This window comes from Sus scrofa, chromosome 15 (genome assembly GCF_000003025.6).
Source record: "Sus scrofa isolate TJ Tabasco breed Duroc chromosome 15, Sscrofa11.1, whole genome shotgun sequence".
Lineage (NCBI taxonomy): Eukaryota > Metazoa > Chordata > Mammalia > Artiodactyla > Suidae > Sus > Sus scrofa.
The window spans coordinates 76,999,733-77,021,007 of NC_010457.5; the positions used below are offsets into that span (position 1 = coordinate 76,999,733).

General features: G+C 42.5%; 1 protein-coding gene across 3 annotated transcripts in view; it reads left to right on the plus strand.

The window, feature by feature from the left end:
• GAD1 (glutamate decarboxylase 1) overlaps nt 1–21,275 on the plus strand; it is a 42,957-nt gene that overhangs the window by 7,870 nt on the left and 13,812 nt on the right. For all 3 annotated transcript variants that reach the window (XM_005671944.3, NM_213894.1, XM_021074669.1), the window contains 8 exon segments: nt 3,187–3,345; nt 5,330–5,572; nt 10,364–10,454; nt 17,874–17,986; nt 19,110–19,225; nt 19,310–19,389; nt 19,614–19,668; nt 21,152–21,268. In XM_005671944.3, coding sequence (XP_005672001.1) covers nt 3,187–3,345; nt 5,330–5,572; nt 10,364–10,454; nt 17,874–17,986; nt 19,110–19,225; nt 19,310–19,389; nt 19,614–19,668; nt 21,152–21,268 — 974 coding nt within the window.

The following is a 21,275-nucleotide window of genomic DNA, read 5'->3' on the forward strand; positions in this document are numbered from 1 at the left end:
GAGATAGAGTGGGATGGCTGCAGGCATGGTGGCATGACCTAAATAGAAGCAGATGCAAGGAGCCCTAAATTCTGGCTCTGGGTTCTGCTATCTTCGCAGTGTGTCCTTGGGCCTCAATCACTTCTTTATGCAGAGGCCCCCAACCGGCTGCCAATTACAGTCCTGAGCTGTTTTATTTAGCCCATGCAGAGTATGTGTGTGTGCTTGTAATGTGTGTGTTTAATTTTGTGTCAGTTGCCAACTTTTAAACATACAGCGACTTCAAATATTCTGTATTCATGGATTCTATTGAAATTAAAAAAAAAAAAAAAAAAAAAAAAAAGGTGTGTGTGGTAGGGAGAGAGCTGGCCCAGAAAAATCAGGAAAAGAGCCCCTTCCACTAGGGAGATGCAGCTCTGTGCTACAGCTTGGTAAGCAAGAGCAGGGGGTATGGGCTTTCAGCCTCCCATGCCCCCTGGGCCATGTGCCCTTTTGCCAGGCACAGCTCAAAGCCCCACTTGGAAACAACGGTCTTGAGCTGGGTGCACTCAAGTTCCTCACACTTTCCCCGACTCACAGGGCTGATGAGGCCTTTGAGTCTGGGGCAGCATTGAGGAACCAGCAGTGGGATCTCCCCTTGGTCCAGAGGTGGAGTCATGACTTGGCTTGCCTCCTATTCTGCCCTTGAAGCTCGCCACAACCTGCCCAAAGCCAAATGCAGCATTGGCTCTCCTTGGCTTACCTATCTGCCTCTTAAGAATGTTGAGCTGAGTTACCAGTTACTCAGAGGCTTAAACTGTTAGTTACTCAGAGGCTTAAACTGTGTCCTCACAGCTGAGGGGTAAAGCAAGAGGGAGTAACAGTCTGCTTCAGTCTCGGGGACCTCTGCTTCCAGGACCCCTTGCTAGCCAGGGAAGTTGTCAGAGCACTGACCTCACTGTTACTCACCACCTCATCACCCTTGGAGAGGCAGACTGTTCCTTCCAGAGTCTCTCAGTGTCCAGAGAGACCTGAGTCATTGACTTTTTTCTTTTTTCTTTTTCTTTTTCCTTTTTTTTTTATTTTTTATTTATTATTGTGTGTGTGTGTGTGTGAGGCTCCCAATGTTTTAGAAAACAAATACCTCCCAAAAGATTGTTATTCCTATAGTATATCCATTAAATGTTTATACTGGCAAATTAATGGTTTTTAATGCAAATTATAATGCAGTGTAAATGTGCTCTTCATAAGATAATTACAAGATGTGTAGAAAACACTGATTCCTAGTGCACTCCAGGAAGAGTGGTCCAGGAAAGGGATGCAGGTTTAAAGTTATGTCAAAATTGTCATCTTTTATCTCTACCAGGACACCTGTGGGAAAGCCTGTGTCCAGCCCTCCTTTGGAGAAAATATCTGAAGCCCAAATGGGAGCCCTAGGTCCTTTCCCAGAGGAAGGGAGTTGCTAAGGCAGAGAGACTTAAGAATTTTCCAGAGAATGAGTCCAAGCCAACCAGAGGTCAGAGCCCTGTGGAGCAGGAGTTCAGCTAGGCAGGACTTTGTCTCCATTACGGCACATGGACTTGGCCTTGTCAGCCTGGCAAGTCCCCCAGCTGTCTGTCTGGGCACGGGGGAGCAGTCTCACTCAGGATCCAGGTGATCATGCATCCCTCTGGCAAATAGGTGCTGGCTTCTGCTTTTAGACTCGAGAGGTTTGGAGGAGGACTCAGAAAGGAGGAGAAGAGGTGAGGGAGGGAATATACCTCCCATCTTCATTTCCAAGCGTGGAGCTCTGTGACAGCGTATTTCCCCCTTTTGATGTCCTGTGGGGCTTTAGTGATAAGTTTTAAAGGAGTTGGGAACAATTAAAGGCCTGGTGCTCCTGCCTTCTGATTCTTCCCTCCAGAAATAGCCCTCCCCCACCCCTGAGTGGGAGGATGCTAATCACACAGCCTTCCCCCTGCATCCCTCCTTCCTCCACCCCCCACCGCTGAATTGTAGTCCTGGGGAAATAAAGCTGAATTCCCCAGAGTAGCTCGCCTCTCCTTGAACCTCCTGGACTTCCCTCCAAGCCTGCCTTGTGACGTTGTGTGGCTCCCCATCGATCTTGGTATCTACAAGAAACAGCTTTGGGGTCAGCAAGAAGCTTAGCACTTTCTTCCTCTTTTCAGGGCATTGCATGTCATACTAAGATTGAGGCTGAATTAGAGGGGATGCTGAGGGAAGGACCAAGCCTGCAGGCCCCAGGCTCCAGAGGGGACGGGCAGAGGTACCGAGGGGCGAAATGTGCTTCAGGTTGGCAGGATCTCCAGCGCTTTTGGCTCAGCCTGCTTCTGGGTTTGCTCCTGGTGGTATTTGTACTGCTCACCTTGGGTGGGAGAGATTTCTGCTCCTGAGGGGCAGAGGGGAGGCACTTTGAATCCCACCCTGGGCTCAGAGTTCATCTCCGTCAAGTTCGTGGATGGTTTTCTAGCTTCATTACATTGTTGGTTACCATCTGCCAAACTGTAGGCTCCTAGAAAAGAGGGGACTGTCTCATTACTCTTGGTTCCCCATCCTAAATCTTAGCACAGATCTTTTCCACAATAGATGCTCAGTAAGTATTTATAGAATTAAATGTCACCACACATACAATTTTAGGCTTTTCTTGTCTCTTTCCCCAATAGCTTTATTCTAGGAGACAGGGTGCTGCAGGAAAAGTGGCACCTCAAGTTTGGGTCAGAAGAATCAAACTTACATTCAACCCTGATAGCATTTACCTGATGCCCAAGAAAAGCATCTTCCCCAATCCTCAGTACTGGTCCCCACCCCCTCCTGCCTCTGCTGGTCGTCACCTCCTCCTCCCTCCAGTTGCACAGCCCATAAACGCAGTGCTGGCAGCATCCTCTCCGTTTGCGTCCCTTCCTTTAAAACCCCATCCTGGGGCTGGTTACTGGAGTGGAAGCTGTCCAATTGACTTAATTCTGCGTTCACTGTCATGTTCAGAGAGGAGAATGGGCTTCACTTACTGTTTTCCTCTCTTGCATGACTGGGTCTGTGCCACTGATGACACTTGGCACTGTCCCCTCCCCGCCTGAAGGCGAGCAGTGCCAGAGCCCTTACATATAAAACCCAGACACTCAGCTTCTTCTCAGGAGAAACCCTGCTTGGAGAGTCGACCCAGGCTAGCATCTGACCCTCGGAGGCTGGCATTTTCGGGCACTTCCTCTGACCCAGCTTCCTGTGCTGCAGGCTTCCTGCAAAGGACCAACAGCCTGGAAGAGAAGAGCAGGCTTGTGAGCGCCTTCAAGGAGAGGCAGTCCTCCAAGAACCTACTGTCCTGTGAAAACAGCGACAGGGATGGCCGCTTCCGGCGCACAGAGACCGACTTCTCCAACCTGTTCGCTCGAGGTAGTCCCCACCCCCAGCCCCACCCCCAGCCCTGGTGCTGTCCAATAGGTTCCTTATTGGAGCGACTTTACTTTTTCCTGAAATTTTACTTCTTTTTAGCAATTCTGCCATTACTCTGTCTGACCCATTTCAAAACTGTTTTTCCAACATTTGAATATGAAATACTCCCTCCTTCCTCCCTACTGTCCAGGTCTCCATCATCCAAAAGCTGGATGAGACAACTATAAATGCAATAAGTTCATTGAATGAAAAAAAAAAAAAAAAAAACCTGGATGAGGAGTTCCCTTCTTGGCTCAACGGTTAGCGAATCTGACTAGGAACTGTGAGGCTGCGGGTTTGATCCCTGGCCTCGCTCAGCGGGTTAAGGATCTGGCATTGCTGTGAGCTGTGGTGTAGGTTGCAGATACAGCTCAGATCTGGCATTGCCTGGCTCTGGCGAAGACCAGTGCCTACAGCTCTGATTAGACCCCTAGCCTGGGAAACTCTATATGCCACAGGTGCGGCCCTAGAAAAGACAAAAAAGAAAAGAAAAGAAAAGAAAACAGAAAAAACAAAAGCTGGATGAAGGCAATCATTTAAACAGCCAACTCTAAAGACACTTGCAGGGAAAATATAGATTCATAAAATCTCAGAATCCAAAGAAATTTTTCACATACGAAAATCCAGTGATTCCCTTAATAGCACTTATTCTCTAAGGGTGGTGGCAGCAACAACAAAGTCACCCTGTGGGGACACTGTGTCACTGCACCTCACAGCCAAATGCTGTCCTGAAACTCATTTTCCTTTTGGAGATCTTCCATTCATTACTGCTGCCCCCACAACCCAGGTTCAGGAAGTGCTTTCCCAGTCTTTCCCAACCAGCTCAAAGGTAAACCCACCACCACCCCTTTCCAGGAACACAAGCAATGGAGGCCAGACCAGAAGAGTACACAGGCTCACTAAACCTTAGAGAGATGATCCAAGGAATAGACACAGAGCATCATATGTAGCCATATGATGTCCTTGAGCTGTTCTCGAGCTGTGGCTGACAACTTCAGTTGGAGCCCCCTACACCTTTCCTCCCTGGCAACACCCCCAGCCTAACTCTGCCTAACAGAGGCTGGAACCCACAGTCACCTCCAAGCATCCCGAAGTCCAAGCCCAAAAGGATAAGGTCAAGAGAAAGGCAGGAGTTCCGTCTTCCACCTTCCTGAGCCTTGCGTTCTGGCTCTAGCTTTCTATCTAAGGACAGCCTAAAGGGAGTTCCCGTTGTGGCACAGTGGAAATGAATATTACTAGTATCTATGAGGATGCAGGTTCAATCCCTGGTCTTGCTCAGTGGGTTGGGAATCCAGCATTGCTGTAAGCTCTGGTGTAGGTCGCAGACTAGGCTGGGATCCCACGTTGCTGTGGCTGTGGCATAGGCTAATAGCTGTGGCTCCAATTTGCCCCCTAGCTAATAGCTGTGGCTCCAATATGCCCCAGGTGCAGCCCTTAAAAAAATAAAAAAATTAAAAAAAAAACGACACCCTAAAGAACCACTCTCTTCAGGGGAACCTCAGCCTCTACCCACAGAACCTTTTCCCTCCACCAGCAACAGATAGAGCACATAGTAACACCAAACCAGAAGCCCAATATCTAAGCCAGATGTACAGGGACATACCTGATACTAAGGGAGCAAGAGAAAAGCCCTGTGCATCAGACACCTGACAGGTGCCCAGATGGACAACTGAGGTGGCAGGATGCTGGTGGCTTCTCAGAATGTTCCATTTATGAGCAGCCTAATTATCAGAAAGTCTGTGAACCCTCAGAGAGTCTATGCAGAATTTCTATGTACATGCTTATGTCCATTTTTCTAGTGAGATGGCACATCAGATTCTCACTGTGCATGTGTCTCTGGGAAGAAAATTCAGTCTATGAAGACATCATGGATATTAGGGATTCCTAGCCAAGGAAACCCAGACATGAGCCAGGTGATAAACACTCACTGGCTTTCCTCCCTCAGATCTGCTTCCAGCTAAGAATGGGGAGGAGCAGACCGTGCAGTTCCTACTGGAGGTGGTGGACATACTCCTCAACTATGTCCGCAAGACATTCGACCGCTCCACCAAGGTGCTGGACTTCCATCACCCGCACCAGCTGCTGGAAGGCATGGAGGGCTTCAACTTGGAACTCTCTGACCACCCCGAGTCCCTGGAGCAGATCCTGGTTGACTGCAGAGACACCCTGAAATATGGGGTCCGCACAGGTAAGGGTGAAATCCAGGTGGACACTCGGTGGCAACTTTGCCCCGTGTTAGACCTTTGCCAGAAGCCAGGATGTCTAAGTCCTATTGAAGGAGAAACATGAGCCCTGGTGAGGAAATATAGCAAAGCGATCCATGACCACAGAAGGACCAGACGCAGTGGCGGCTGGGGGAAAGCCGGACTCTAGCAAAAGCCCATCATTTATTTAGTGTTGTAAAAATTGATTTAAAAGATATAAATGCAGGGTTCCCTGTCAAGTTCTGCATAAAGCGTTTTCATTCTTGGTTTTAGGCTAGTCCCAAGCTAAATAGGGCAGAAATATCCATCTCTTACCTCTTTTCTCTCTTCCGTTTTCATGCCTAGTTCATTCCAATAAATCCTACCCTTGCCTGTCCCTGAAACTGGGGAGAACCAGACCCATTTCCTTTGCTTTCTAGATTAGTTTCCTAGGGCTTCCATAATAAACTACTACAAACTAGGTGACTTACAGCAATAGAAATGTCTTCCCTCACAGTTCTGGAGGCTAGAAGTTCAAGATCAAGGTGTCTGTTGGGCCATGCTCCCTCTGAAGACTCTTGGGAAGGATCCATTCTTCAACTCTTAGCTTCTGGTGGTTGTAGGACTTCCTTGGCTTGTAGATGCATCACTCCAAACTTTGCCTTCACCGTCACATGACATTTTTCACGTGTGTGGGTGTCCACAGTTCTCTCTTCTTTGAATTAGGGCCTGCCCCAATTCAGAATGGCCTCATCTTAACTTGATTACATCTGCAAAGACCCTATTTCCAAATAAAATCACTCAGAGGAACCAGGGGTCAACACTTGAACGTATCTTTTACAGGACACAATTCAACCCAGCACATTTTCTATGGGCTAGGCCAAAAAGTCACACATATACACCCTTCTTATTCCACTCCCTCCTCTGGAGTTTAGATACCCTGGGGCACCAAATCCCATCTCCAATAAGGAACCCTGGAGAAAGCCCTTTTGCCTCCTTTTCATGTTCTAGGAACCTTCTCTACTCAGCAGTCTTGACCAAAGTGGTGACTTTCCAATAGCCTCAAGTTCAAGGACTTTTGGAGTCTCTGACTGGCCCTCTCCAAGCCTAGGAATGAAGCCATGGTTTCTTTTCCCGTCTTTCCCCACTGTAGCCTGGCTTTCCTGAGCTCTTGGGCAGACAGATGCACAGAAATTGGCTGTCCACAGCATAGATGTCACCACAGGAGAGCCCCTGAGCCCCTAAGGCCTGCTGTTTTTTCTTTCTCTCTCCCTCCTTTATTATCCTGCTCATTCTTCCTAGTCATTTAAAGATATGACCGGGAAGGTTGTGGTAATAGAGCTAAGTAAGGCTATTGGATGTCAAAAGCAAGTGTTATAATGAAATCATGAGGCTGGCCAGAGAGACATTTTTAAATGAAAAAAATCCCAAACAGCTTTTGAGGTCTGCCAATACCACTGTAGTAAGTGCAGATTCCTTGACTAACTGCAGGATGGACAAGACTCAATTAAAGTCTGTGCTTGATTTTTAAAGAAATGCATGGTCTTCAGTTTCATTACACCTTGGTCTCACGGCTCATCTATTCCTGATGGAGATCAAGTAGTGTTATTTGGCTGAAAAAAAACAAAAAAAGAATCAGAATTCTCCATGTATGTTTCAGCTCGACTAACTTTGGTTCAGTATTTTTTATTTTGTCCATCTTAACCCATCCACTTCCTCAGAGAGCTGAGGCCACATACTTTTATCATGATCACTCAGAATAGTGTTGCCCCACAGAGAAAAATATGTGGATTTGTCATAATAGCAATTCCTATTGCCCTCAAAATTAAAGTATCACATGCTCAGAGAAGCATGGACTCTTATTAGAATCCAGTGTATGAATGCACGTGGATGTTTAGCCTGCAGCCATCCATCCCTATTCTTCAGATAATTTGTATTTGTAGAGTTTATAATCTTTAGGCAGAGTGACACCTGCATCTCAGGGTATGGACCCTGGCAAAGTGTTCTGTTGCTGCCATGGGAAAACACAGTTCCTGATTGCTGGTCTGTCGTTTAGATATAGTTTCTGGAACAATAGAGTAAAGCTATGGGTGTTCCGCACAGGGGAAGATTTTTTTTGAGGGTATTAGTGCTCAACCAAAATAATTGAGTTTAGGAATGGAAATATACCGATCTGGGTACAGTTTGTGGAGAGGTGATGATGGCATTTAGAAATGTATCTGCAAATTAACAATGATTTCTGCAAAAGAAACGGTATTTAGAGATTCTCCATGTATTAGTCAAAGTAGATATGCCAACTTCCTTAGTTTTCCTTTTTGAACTTTTTATCATGGAAACCTCAAATTTATTCAAAAGGAAAATAGTACAATAAACTCTATATACCCAACACCCAGCTTCAGCTATTATCAGCTCTTGCCAATTTTGTTTTACCTGTCCCCCCACTCTCTTCCCTCTCTTCTATATTATATGGAAGCCAACCCCAACACATTATTTCATTCATAAATGTTCTTCATCCTCAAGGCTCTTTAAAAAACCCAGATTATCACTGGTACATCAAAAAAAATTTAGAGTTCCTAACATCACATAGCATTCGCATTTCCAATTGTCTCATTAATGTCCTAGATGTTTTATTTGTTACAGTCTGTCTGATTCAGGATCCAAATATGTCCCCTACATTACAGTTGCTTAATATGTCTCTTAATCAATGGATTTCCTCCTCCATCTCTTTTTTTTCTTTTTTTTTTTTTTTTGTCTTTTTTGTCTTTTTGTCTGTTGTTGTTGATGTTGTTGTTGCTGTTGTTGCTATATCTTGGGCCGCTCCCGCGGCATATGGAGGTTCCCAGGCTAGGGGTCTAATCGGAGCTGTAGCCACCAGCCTACACAGAGCTACAGCAACGCGGGATCCGAGCCGCGTCTGCAACCTACACCACAGCTCACGGCAACGCCGGATCGTTAACCCACTGAGCAAGGGCAGGGACCGAACCCGCGACCTCATGGTTCCTAGTCGGATTCGTTAACCACTGCGCCACGACGGGAACTCCATCTTTTTTTTCTTGAAGTTTATTTGTTAAAAAACCTTACTTTAAAAAATTACTCTAAGTCCTGTGCTGCTCAGTTCCACGTCTATCATCTGTTAGTATTTTCATTGACTATAGAGAGTTGAAATTGAAATTTAGACCAAGTCATTTTGTCACTTGGTAGAAATTCTGGTATATGACTTGGGGACATTAGGCTGTAGCCATAAGAAAAAAGTAAGATATGGCAACAGCGGGGGCACGGAGGGGGCTTTGTGTCCTCAGCATTTGAATAGACAATGAGATACTTTCATTTTGTTTGAGAGCATTTATGTCTATGTCCATCTTTTGTCTCTGCCACGCCACAGGGTTTTGATACATTGTCAAACAGTGTGATTGCATTAATGATTCAGTCCTATCTTAAAATAAAATGTTTGTTGTTAAAAGTTTTCAAGTGGGATTTGCATATATATTTGTAAGGGATTTCAACAAAAGTAGTTATTTTTAGGAGCTCTTATAGATTTTGTTAGCACTGAGCAGAGTAGAGTGAAAAGGACAAGCTTAAGCTATTTAGAGTAAGCTAAATGAATATCTGGAATCTGGCCTTGTTTTTACGCTAAGATTAATATTTAGACTTCTTTTATTTTTTCTAAAGATCAGCATTATTTTTTCAGGACTCTTGAGGTGCAAGGGATTGGTATGTTCTGATATAAGAAGTCCTAGTCCTGATATTCTGAATGAGTCTCCGTCACACGGAGGGAAGAATAGACTTTCTCAGAGAGGGGATTTAGATGAGGAACATTCCAACATTAGCTGACAGTTATTTCAGAGGCAAAAGCAATTTCCGTTGGAAACACAGCAGTCAGCACATCTTTTTACACCAGTTCTCTGCCACATACCCCTAGATAATCTATTGCGTTGACTCCTTCGTGACAGCCCAGCCAAGCCTGCTGATGTGGGCTTGAGTTTTCCTGTGAACGCCAAGTTGGCCAAAACTTGGCAATAATCCTGAAATTGCTGAGAACAAAGACTGATAAAGCATGCAGTGAAGTGAAAAGGGCTTTCAAATTACATAGTAATAATTATTCTACCAACAACTCAATGAGCGAATGAGGCTGTGTCTGCCCTGTTTCACAGAGCAGATGCCAGGTCATCACCATAAATAAATTTAGTTTAACAGTCACTTGACTATATGTGGGCAACACACACCAATGCTTGACGTTGTGTTTGATTGACAGAGAGACTTAGAGAGTGATGGCACGCCCTCCGGCATCAGCCTCAGAACTGGCACTTTCCCTGGTTTTGGTCCACACGGCCACAGGCCCTCTCTGAGGCCTGCTGCCTCGCCTCCTCCATCAGCATACCTTGATTTGGGGATTAAATCCTTGAGATGTTAAATTAAAATTTGAAATGCTTTTGGAGAAAACTAGGACCACCCCACCCTGATTTGTAATGAAATGTAAATAAATACAACAGAGCAGCTCATTGGGAAATCCACAAATATGATATTGGACGGAATATTAGTTTTACGACACTGGATTTTTTTTTTTTTTTAGTTTAAAAACATTAGTTAGAAACATAGGAGCTTGGGGACATCCTCAATGCTAAAGCTGGTAGTGTGGGTCAACCTGCTCTTCCTTCTCCAGTATTCTTGGGCAGCCCCATTAGACTATTGGGATGAAGGTCCCATCAGTGTGGCCCAGTGGAACAGAGCTTTTGCTTTGAAAACAGCTTGAAAAATATGAGGTTGCTTTGATACTTGTCTGTTACTCATCTCTTTAGGTCATCCTCGATTTTTCAACCAGCTCTCCACTGGACTGGATATCATTGGTTTAGCCGGCGAGTGGCTGACATCAACTGCCAATACCAATATGTAAGTCCTACATATTATTTTCATGTAAGCAGCAATGATGTATGAATATGGCTTCTTGCATTAAAAAGTCCAATTCCAGTGGTTCTATAATAATTTTTATTACAGTTTCCCTAGTCATTTTTTCTCTTAAAATCTTTTAGGTTTATCACAGTTCTGAGTTAATGGTCAATACTTGATGATCAGCTTTTTTTTTTTTTTTTTCTTTTTAGGGCCGCACCTGTGGCATATGGAGATTCCCAGGCTAGGGGTCTAATCAAAACTGCAGCTGCCAACCTATGACGCAGCCATAACAACGAGGAATCTGAGTTGCGTCTGTGACCTACACCATAGCTCATGACGACACCAGATAGATACTTAACCCAGTGAGCAAGACCAGGGATCGAACCTGTGTCTTCATGGATAGTAGGTTTGTTACCGCTGAGCCACAATGAGAATTCCATGATCGATTGTTTTTTAACTAAGTAATGCAATTTAAGAGCATGATCATGAGAAATAATAACTCTAGATTTCAAATTTTAGTGTGAAACTTCATATTAAAAGACTCCATATTTCCTTTTTTAAAGGTGTACAGCATGATCATTTGATTTACAAATGTTGTGAAATGATTACCATAATAGGTTCTTTAAAATCCATCATCTCATATAGATGTAATAAAAGAAAAAAAATTCTCCTTCTGATGAGAACTCTTAGGATCTACTCTCTTAACAATGTTCCCGTATATCATACAGCAGTGTTAATATAATGCCCCCAGTACTTGTTTATCTGAGACTCCATATTTCTTAATGATATATTTAAAGCTGGCATGTTTTAAAGTATGATCTAGGCCCATTTTTCCATCTAAGCATATGGATCCTTGTCATTTGGGTCATATTTTCTTCCACCTATTGATCAACCTATTGCTTAACTGAAAATTCCAAGACAAAATTCATGTTGTGATATGCTATATATTCCTTTCAAAATAATTATTTTTCTGAATTTGATGTTTTTTTCCATACTTATTTGAGTAGGCAAGGCCTTTGTTTCTAAGTACTTGTAAACTTACACAAAACTGACTCTAAGATCCTGAGGATAAGAGGGGATGGGTGTGCAGATACCACCCGGGTAGTCGTCTGGTAATCGATCATATTTTCTTCTACAAACATGCCATCGCTAGAGTCAAGGACAGGTTGCAAGTTGTCGGAGGGTCATCTTAGCCTTCTGAGTACTGTCTTTTCTTTCACCACTATGATAATGTTTAACCACTGTCTATATTTCCAGACAGTGGTACCACATTCTATGAAAGTATTCAGAGGGGAATAATAAGACAAGTTTATTACAGTAATTTAAAAATAACTACAGGAGTTCCTGTCGTGACTCAGCAGTTAATGAATCCGACTAGGATCCATGAGGTTGCGGGTTCAATCCCTGGCTCGCTCATTGGCTTAAGGATCCGGCGTTGCCGTGAGCTGTAGTATGGTTTGAAGCCACTGCAAGGATCCTGCTTTGCTGTGGCTGTGGCGTAGGCCAGCAGCTATAGCTCCAATTCAACCCCTAGACCGGGAACTTCCATATGCCATGAGTGCAGCCCTAAAAAGCAAGAAAGCAAGAAAGCAAGAAAAGCAAGAAAGCAAGAAAGCAAGCAAGCAAGAAAGCAAGAAAGAAAGAGAAAAAAAAGAAAAGCACATAAGAATTATATGCACTTTAGTCACTATAGAAATGTTTGGAAAATAACCATCCACTTTTTAAGTTCGTGATACAGTAGATTTGAAAAATGAATTTCATTGAAAGGGTAGTATTATTTAAAATGAGAAATTCCCTTTGACATCAAGAGATAATGTAAGTTATTAAAGTTCAAAGTATTCTATTTTTCTTAAATAAACTACTACCAGCCACAAAATCTGAAAGGGCATTTTAAAATTATATATAGATTTGTGTGTGTTCCAAAGCTGTTTAGTGCCATGACTCAAAATATTTAGCTACATTCAGAAAAGTTTCTATTAATTAGGGATGACTGCTTTGTTTGCTAATTTAAAACAATGACAAAATTTAAAAAGCAAATGTGACAAGTGAAGTCATTAGTGCTAAAAGGCATAAAAGATTAAATTAATAGAAAAACAAAATGGTTTTCCTGCTCCCTGCTTGCAAGTCAAGGTTAACTTCACGGCATGTCCATGTTGGATCACTGGGGTTCCAAAGGGCCAGGAGGAAATCGGGTCAAAGATACAGTCGCCTATATGTCTCCTCGAACAGTAATTCCCCTTTGCAATCTTTACGGTCTTTATGGTTTGTGAGTTAAAAATATATCAGCAAGCACAGACATCATAATACGCTAATTATAACTTGCAAAAAGACACTAATGTGTAATGGGAACATCTCACACTAAGAAACCATTTTAATTAGGAAGTACAGCTCCTTTTTTTTAATTGAAGTATTTAGAAAATAAATGAGGATATATACATCTTAGAGTTAAGATGTATATATCCATTAAAGCCCAAGTACCTTTATTAATGTAGGTACTGAATTCACCTAATGTCTTTAAGTGTGTATTCTGTAAGCCTCTCAGCTATGATTTCCTAATATGTTATAGCTCAATCTCAAGGTAAATAAAAGGAATTCACCTCGTAAAACCATTTATGACCACACAGTCTCCTAAAAGGCTTTTCTTTAACTGAGGAGATCTCACTAATTCTCCTTTTTGTGTGTGTGTTCATAAAATCAAAGCCCCTTACTCTTTCCTTACCTCAGCTTAGCCATGAAATGCTAAAATGTATTCCAGCCATCTGAGGTCAAGGCCAATCCAACTAAATGGCACATAGTAATTGCAGCTGTACTGAACAGTGGATATTTATAAAATATGAGCTGATTCCGACAGATCGATAGCGAAGGCTATTTAAAATAGTGAAATAGTTTCTGTCAGTTCTAGAGACAAGGCCTTGTCTGAAGAAGTAATAACTATTATCCAAAAATTGTTCTAAGCCAGTTCCCCTGGAAGATCATGAAATGTGGCAGCGCTGTCAGGAGCTTATACAGAAATTTTCTCCTTGTGACAAGTCCTTCTCCAACTGGGAATAATGTTCAAAATAAGTCCAGAGAAGAATGGCAAAAGGATATTTTGGGGGGCTGAGTAGGATTTAATTAATGATATATTCTTTTTTTTTTTTTGACCTGCACTACTATCAAGTTTGGTGGGTGCTGGTAAAAGAGAGTAATAACTCTATTCCTCAGTATTGTTTCTTCAAAAGGACTATCTAATATCTTAATCCAAGTGGCAAGACATAAGGTATCTGATGGTCAGAACAGAAGGAACATTTGTGTTCATGGCTTCACACCTGCTTATGCATTCAGCTTTGAGATACATCCTTCCAGGCAAGGTCTCCTGTGCAGGTTGAGCAGTGCCCAGGTGTAAACAACAGCCTGCCCTCAAGTACCTGATGACAATATATAATCTTAATGGCAAGATCTATCACAGCCCTTTGTTAAGAGGTTATGAGGTCAAGCAACTAGCACTTTATTTTCATAGAAATTACAGGATAAATTTTCTATTGGGGTTATCAGTCATTTAATACCAGTGGGCAGGTTGTTAGAGAACAACCTACAGTAAGTAGTTCTCCTTTGTCATAGAAAAGCAGCTGTGATGTAAAGGACTTGGAATTCTGGCTCTGAAAACATCCTGAATGTAAGATCTTAAAACAGTTCACTGAATGTCTCTGAACCTCAATTTCTTCTTGCAAAAAATGGGGGGGGTAATTATATCCACCTCATAGGGTGGTTCTGAAGACTAAAAAGGCACCGGACTCAAGTGCCCAGTGTATATAGGGTGCAGTGTTCACATCCGGGAAAGGCAGCCACCCCACATGTCACTGTTGCCATCTGTGACCCCTCCCTTCAACTTCCCAGGTCTTTTGTTTCTGTCTCTCATCATCTCTGGACACCACAGGGGCTCACTAAGGTGCGTTATCTTTTAAGGTAAAGATGTGCCACCCACCACATCTGAAAGGATGGAAATCTCAGAGGAGTGTCAGGTCAGAGAGTCAACATAATGATTTCTTTCTCTCTTTAAAGAAGTTCCTGGTTTGGCCATCTCCAGGGATGCAGGATATAGGATGCAGGGATGCAGGGTCCTTATGCCTTTCTGATCCATACTGAGGCGTGTGGCTCTCATCTTCAAAGTCACCTCATGGTGCAGGCTAGCTTCTGGAGTTCTAGCCATTGCTTATGTGTTCCAGGACTAGAAAGGGAGGGAGGAGAGAGTGAAGGAGGAGGGTGGAAGGAGGGAGGAAGGAAAGAAAGACAAGAGGGAAGGAAGGAGGGCAAAAGGGAAACAAAAGGGGTTTCCTTCTAAGAAAGCTTCTCAGAAGCTCCATGGGACATTTCTCATAGCATCTCTTTAGCCAGAACTTAATCCTATGTCCACACCTAGGGAGGCTAGAAAATGTGGTCTTTGAGCTAGGTGATTGCAACTCCAAGTGAAATTGAATGAAGGAAGGGAAAACTTGATAGTGGCTAGCAATCACCAGATTTTGCCACCAGAGAAAGTCAACTTAACAATCAGTTTGTCTTTGTTTAAAGTGAATTCAACTGGAAAGGCAAATGGAACTACTAAAACAGGGCTGACCCCACTCAAAATATAGAAACTCTCCTTTAGTGTCACTCCCTAAATGTCACAGTCATACTGTTTTTAAGCCCTTACTTTCAATCTCATATTCTTATGCTTCAACCTAGAGCTTTTGGCAGGTTTAGTTTCTTAGCCTCTGATTCTGAAATGTCATCTTATTACTATGACATTAGCATCTAATCATCTTCTGAATCCATATGTTTGACCTTTGATCTCTTGACTTTATTCATTTTCATCTGTCATTTAGGGAAGGGGTACCCAACCCAGAGTCCCAGTTGCAAGAGGAGACTCTCCTCCAAGTGTGTACAAAGCGATGTGCAGATCCTCATTTTCTTCCTGGAGAGAAGGACCATAGCTTTCCCAGGAATCCCAAAGGTGTCTGTGACCTCAGTTAAGAACCACTAGGGTAAACTTCAAGACCTCCTAAGGTTTTGGGGTGCAGGCAGACTCCCAGTTGTAAACACAGGGCAAGATGATAAGGCTGGTTCAGAGGCAGTGTCAGGAACAGGGGACACCAGGTTAGCCGTTTTTCAGGCCTGGCTGAGGCTCAGCAGCCCTGAGGCAGTCTACCAGCTTCTAAGACTAAGGTCACAAATCAGAATAAGCTTGGTATTAACTGTGGGATAACTGGTCCTTCAGACCAAGGCAAGGACTGTCATGTAAGACGTAGCTAAGGCCAAGAACCAGATGCTGGATTCATCCTCGTAAGCTTCTTCCTCAAGGTCAAGAATGGCATCTCATAACATCTTTGTCTCCTCAGTACGTAAGAAACCACTTATCATTCATTAAGTATTTGTTGAACAGAACTGAAAGAAAGGTTTAGGAATCAGAACCTGGCATAAATAAGGAACCTGAAATGGATGAGATAAGATAGTCTCATGATCAAACTTTCTAGACTCTTCCTCCTGATCCTTAGAGTAATGGGTGTGTTCCTGGCCCTTAGGTAGGAAGACTAATTCATGCAAACCTGGGGCCTAAATTGATTCAAATCATGAAGTAGACTGACCCTCTGGCCTTCAGCCCCATCCTTTCTCCCTTCCCCATGTGGTTCCTGTACTGACTTGCCTCCAGTCCAGCTTTCATCTAGTCCTTGATAAGGTCCTGATGTTACAGTGTATGATTCCATTTGTTCCTTGCCATATGCTAGTGCCTTCTCATTTGCTACTGTGCAACTCCAGCACACACACTGCCACCAGTACCTCTCCACCATGCAAACACATTTGCCGTTCCAACATTTCCAGCACTATTGATAACGCATTTGTTCACAAATGATTAGAACCACATCATGAGTTTGCCTCTTGGTACCCCCAGCAGCACAGGCTAAACCAGGAATCCTTCTCTTCTTCTTCCTTTATCAGGCCATCAGACATGAGGGAGTGTTGGTTGCTACGGTGATGGGGCTCAGAGCAGAACCAAAGCATGATTGTGACCTCCAGAGGTGATGGTAACTGAACACATGATTTCCAAGGGTCTTCCCCCTAGATTTTAAGGGTCCCCCAAGGAAAATGGACATAGTCTTTTTGGAAGCAAAATTCTTCTACCAAGAGTTATACCCTGTGGATCCATCCAGATTTTTTTGTCCTCTTTTACCACCATGTGATTAATTTGATTTGCTTTATTTTTCTCCATGATTAAAACTTAGTACCTTCACCTATGTCTTTGTACAACAATTGGTACCTCATCCTTGCAGATAGCTTTTCTAAATCATTAAGCCAGCAAAAATTCCCATTGGTCCTCAGCACTGGCATTCAACCTAAACACCCTAACCAGTGATAAAGTCTCCCACATCACTCGGCCAAGTCAGTCTAGGAATCTCTCTTCGGTGCACATGGTCTGAGCCGAGCCTGCAAACTAATGCTTCTTAAAAAGGCCAAGCAAAAAGATGAAAAACAAAGAGCCTCACAGTCAGTGAATATCTTTTTTTGTTTCCTGGCTTAATTTTCTGTAGATGGACCTTCTTTGATTTCTCTTAAGCCCTATGCTTGGTACCATGATCTTGTTTCAATGACTAGTCACCAGACAGTGCTTTTGTTTTGAATTGCTTTGAGAAGAGCATGGTTTGCTACTTTTAAATCAGTTAGTTAGAAGACAAAGCTAACCTGCCAGTATATCTGATGCCCACAGTTAGCTGTGTATGCCAGTTGATATTCTTGTTTTTTTTTGTAATTGGTAATTAGAAAATCATCACTTATAATTATTCTTGACAGATATTGACTTCAGAGAATTATAGAAACATAGCTGTCCTTGGGGATTATGAGTAGAAAAACCATGTAGATAATTATATTGAGATCTTTAAAACCTGGGTCAATATTTCCAATTATCTTCACAGTTGGCTTTCAGATATTTACATTGTTTTTAAAAGATAGACTTTGGCTCTGGTTTTTATAGATTCCACAAGTGTGAATTGGCAGTCAATTTTTAAAAAATGTTGCAAACCAATTTCATGTAGAACTTAGAATACATTTTTTCAACTAGCATTTGCATCATCCTATAACCTTAGAGGTGAAAGGGACCCAGAAAAGTCATTTTCTTTCATACTCTTTCTCTGGGTGGACCACACCTAAGACAGTCCATTCAAATAAGAGTCTATTTCATTGGTGAAGAATCACAGAGCAGGTACTTTTACCACCTCTCTCGGTAACCCAGGCTGGTTTCTGACATTTTATGATTGGTGACAATGTATTTCCAGGGAATGAATTGTTTTGGTGGTTTTGAACATCTTTTGTTTTTTGAACCCAAGTACAAATACTAAACCAATTATCTGTGTTCCCTAAATAAGTGGTTTGATTTCTTTATTTTCATTCTTTTTCTCACCACCTTTCCAGGTTTACTTATGAAATTGCACCAGTGTTTGTCCTCATGGAACAAATAACACTTAAGAAGATGAGAGAGATAGTTGGATGGTCAAATAAGGATGGTGATGGGATATTTTCTCCTGGTAGGTTTCTGTTCTCCTTCCCCAACTGTCCTCAAGGTTTACAGTATGGAACCTTGGGATCCTTGAGAACATTAAACACAAGTGGGTTTGTAGATGATCAATGACCTTAAATATATACTTTTTCAATAGGCCTACCTTCTTTGTCAGAGTGAATGCCAGCAAGAATGCTACATTTTATATGCACTTACCGACAAAGACTGTGCCTAAACCGGTACAAATTGACAAAGGTTGTGTCTAAATCATACTAAAAAATTCTGATCTGTCAATAGCAGTTAGATTAGGCTGAGGATCAATATTATGAATTGACCGATCAATTTTGGCCAGAATAGTATATCTACTTGAAACTCTAGTTCAATATAGATACAATAAGAATCTTTAAAACAAGGACAGAAAATCTTATGGATAGGAGAGAGTTTCAGAGACACTGTGATTATGTACAAGAGGAAGAGAAAAAGAAAAAATTGCAATTATACAGCCAACTCAAGCCATCCGCAGATTTGCCAGTTTAATTGTCAGATAATTGATGCAAACATGACTTTGTGTTGGCCAGAAATACCTGGTTACTGCAGTTCTCCTTGCATCTTGATTTACGTAAACACAAGTTTGTTTTTATTTTAACACACTTGGAGTTCTCCTAAATGACTCAGTAACTCAGCTGGGCTCTTCTTTGAGGAGAGTATCCAGGCAATGTCACTGTTTCCTTCCATAGGCTCCATTGCTTTCTCTTTCTCTGTCTTTGTGACTCAGAGAAAAGATTCATCTTTGTTCGGTAAATAGATTGAACAGAAAGTGGAAACAAGAAAGTTGTAACTCACCTATCTCTTCTCAGCCACTGCTGCTGCCCCCTCTTATATTTCTTTCTAGGCTTCAGGTGGGATAGACACTGGAGTAGGTGAATAACCTTCAGCCAAATTGCCTGGATGGCTTTGGTAATGAGTGTGATTATTTGTATTTCCAGGGCAAAGGGCCCAGAGGGAAGCTCTGGCAATAGAGAAACCTGTCAGGATATTGTCCTTCCCCTTTCTGACCTCCCTTGTGTCTTGAGATACCACCTCAGCCTCTGTTGTTAGAAGCAGTTAATGAGGGAGTCCCAACCCCGCTCAATGTGTCTGCTTGCCAATAGGGGGAGCCATCTCCAACATGTACAGCATCATGGCTGCTCGCTACAAGTACTTCCCGGAAGTTAAGACCAAGGGCATGGCAGCTGTGCCCAAGCTGGTCCTCTTCACCTCAGAACACGTGAGTTGGGTGATCTTGCTGATGGACTGTGGTGTTTTCCAAGGGACTCTCTAACATCTAACCTCAAGCCTCTGTTTGTTGCAGAGTCACTATTCCATAAAGAAGGCTGGGGCTGCCCTTGGCTTTGGAACTGACAATGTGATTTTGATAAAGTGCAATGAAAGGTAGGCAGGGGAGAGTGAATATTAGGCTCTTGATGTATTAAATGTGCTCATCTGTTAAATTTGTTTTATTGTGCTTAAGGACTGACTCAGTACAGTGTGCCAAGCTGCTAATGGTCTGTTGAAAATATCCGATTAAATTACTTTTTGCTGCTGCTGAAGTTTTTTTCCATGTGCAATCTCATTGATTCTTCATTTTAATTTCTCTCCTTTTACAATAATTACAGGGGGAAGATAATTCCAGCTGATTTAGAGGCAAAAATTCTTGAAGCCAAGCAAAAGGTATGTACTCTGTGGTGCATCTAAACCCTGGTGAATACAAATTTTTTAAAATACCTTCTTTTTGCCCTAGACAATAAAAGTCTTTGATAATATAAGAGATAATTTTATTGTGTTTCTAAAGTTCTTTTCTCAGGTGTTTGCTTATCTCCAGCTTATGTGATGACTTGACTTTAAAGCTATGTCTATATAATTTCAGTTTTTTAGTGAAAAATTCAGTCATTAAACTGCTTGTTCTATCTTCATTGTTTGTCTTTTTAGGGCTGCACCAGTGCCATATGGAGGTTCCCAGGCTAGGGGTCTAATCAGAGCTGTAGCTGCTGGCCTATGCCACAACCACTACAACTCGGGATCTGCAACCTATACCAGAGCTCACGGCAATGCTGAATCCTACCCACTGAGTGAGGCCAGGGATTGAACCTGTGTCCTCATAGCTGCTAGTCAGATTTGTTTCCCCTGAGCCACAACAGGAACTCCTGTCTTCACTGTGCTAAATGATTAGTTCAATGTACTTCAATAAATTTACTGCCCGAGCATCATGAAGAGATAGCTTAATTGAGGTTTTCACTGACTGCTTGTTAGGTGTAATCTCATTTTAACAAATATCATTTTAGGTTAGGATTCTATTTAGCGAAGTGCTTCCATGCCCTGGCAGATAGCCCATGATAGTGGTGAATCCAGCCTCAATAAATTCTATTAAACGGAAAAATCACATAAAACAGATCGGTCCACAAGGCTCTATCAGGTAGCTTTCAGGCCATTTACTAACTCATCATTGTTTCGGTTACATTCTTATACCTCCTCTAACTGACCTCTGCTCAGGTCTCAGCAGAGGAGGTGGATGGAAATGTCACTAGGACTGAGCAAGGGGCAGTAGGGGAGTTCCCAGGACTGAGCTTTATTCTTCCACTTTCTCTTTTATTTCTTGTTCATGTCAAAATTTTACTGTATCCACTATTATGGAAACAGTGTATAGACCTGTTTTCAATAACCAAACTGTGCTTCAGTATTATTATTATATCAACACACTTAGAACAGCACAGCTTCTAACACCTGCAAGGTCCAGGTGACATTCAGAACTACCCATCCATCACTCCAAACACTTATAATCACTCTTTCCTGTTCTCTTGTTTGTCTTAGAACTTATCACTACTAAACATGCTACTTAATTTTGCTTGTTTAATTTTGTTGCTTGCTGGTCACTCTCCACTAGCATGCAAACTCCATGAGGACAGAAATCTTTGTCTTTTGTACTCACTGCTATATTCCCAGCATTTACAACAGGGTCTGGCATGCAAACATCACTCAAAAAATACAGTTGGGTAAATGAAGGAATGAGCAAATGAACCGACAGAGAATGTTCCCAGGTGGAGTATCTGATACCACACCAGCCTAGCTGATCTGCTAGAAATAAATGGTCCTGCAGTTCTTCTCCTGCACATGGAAAGAAGCAAGGTTGGAAATCAGGCTCTCTCTTCCTTTACAGGGATATATTCCTCTGTATGTCAATGCAACCGCTGGCACAACTGTTTATGGCGCTTTTGATCCGATACAGGAGATTGCAGATATATGTGAGAAATATAACCTTTGGCTGCATGTCGATGTAAGTG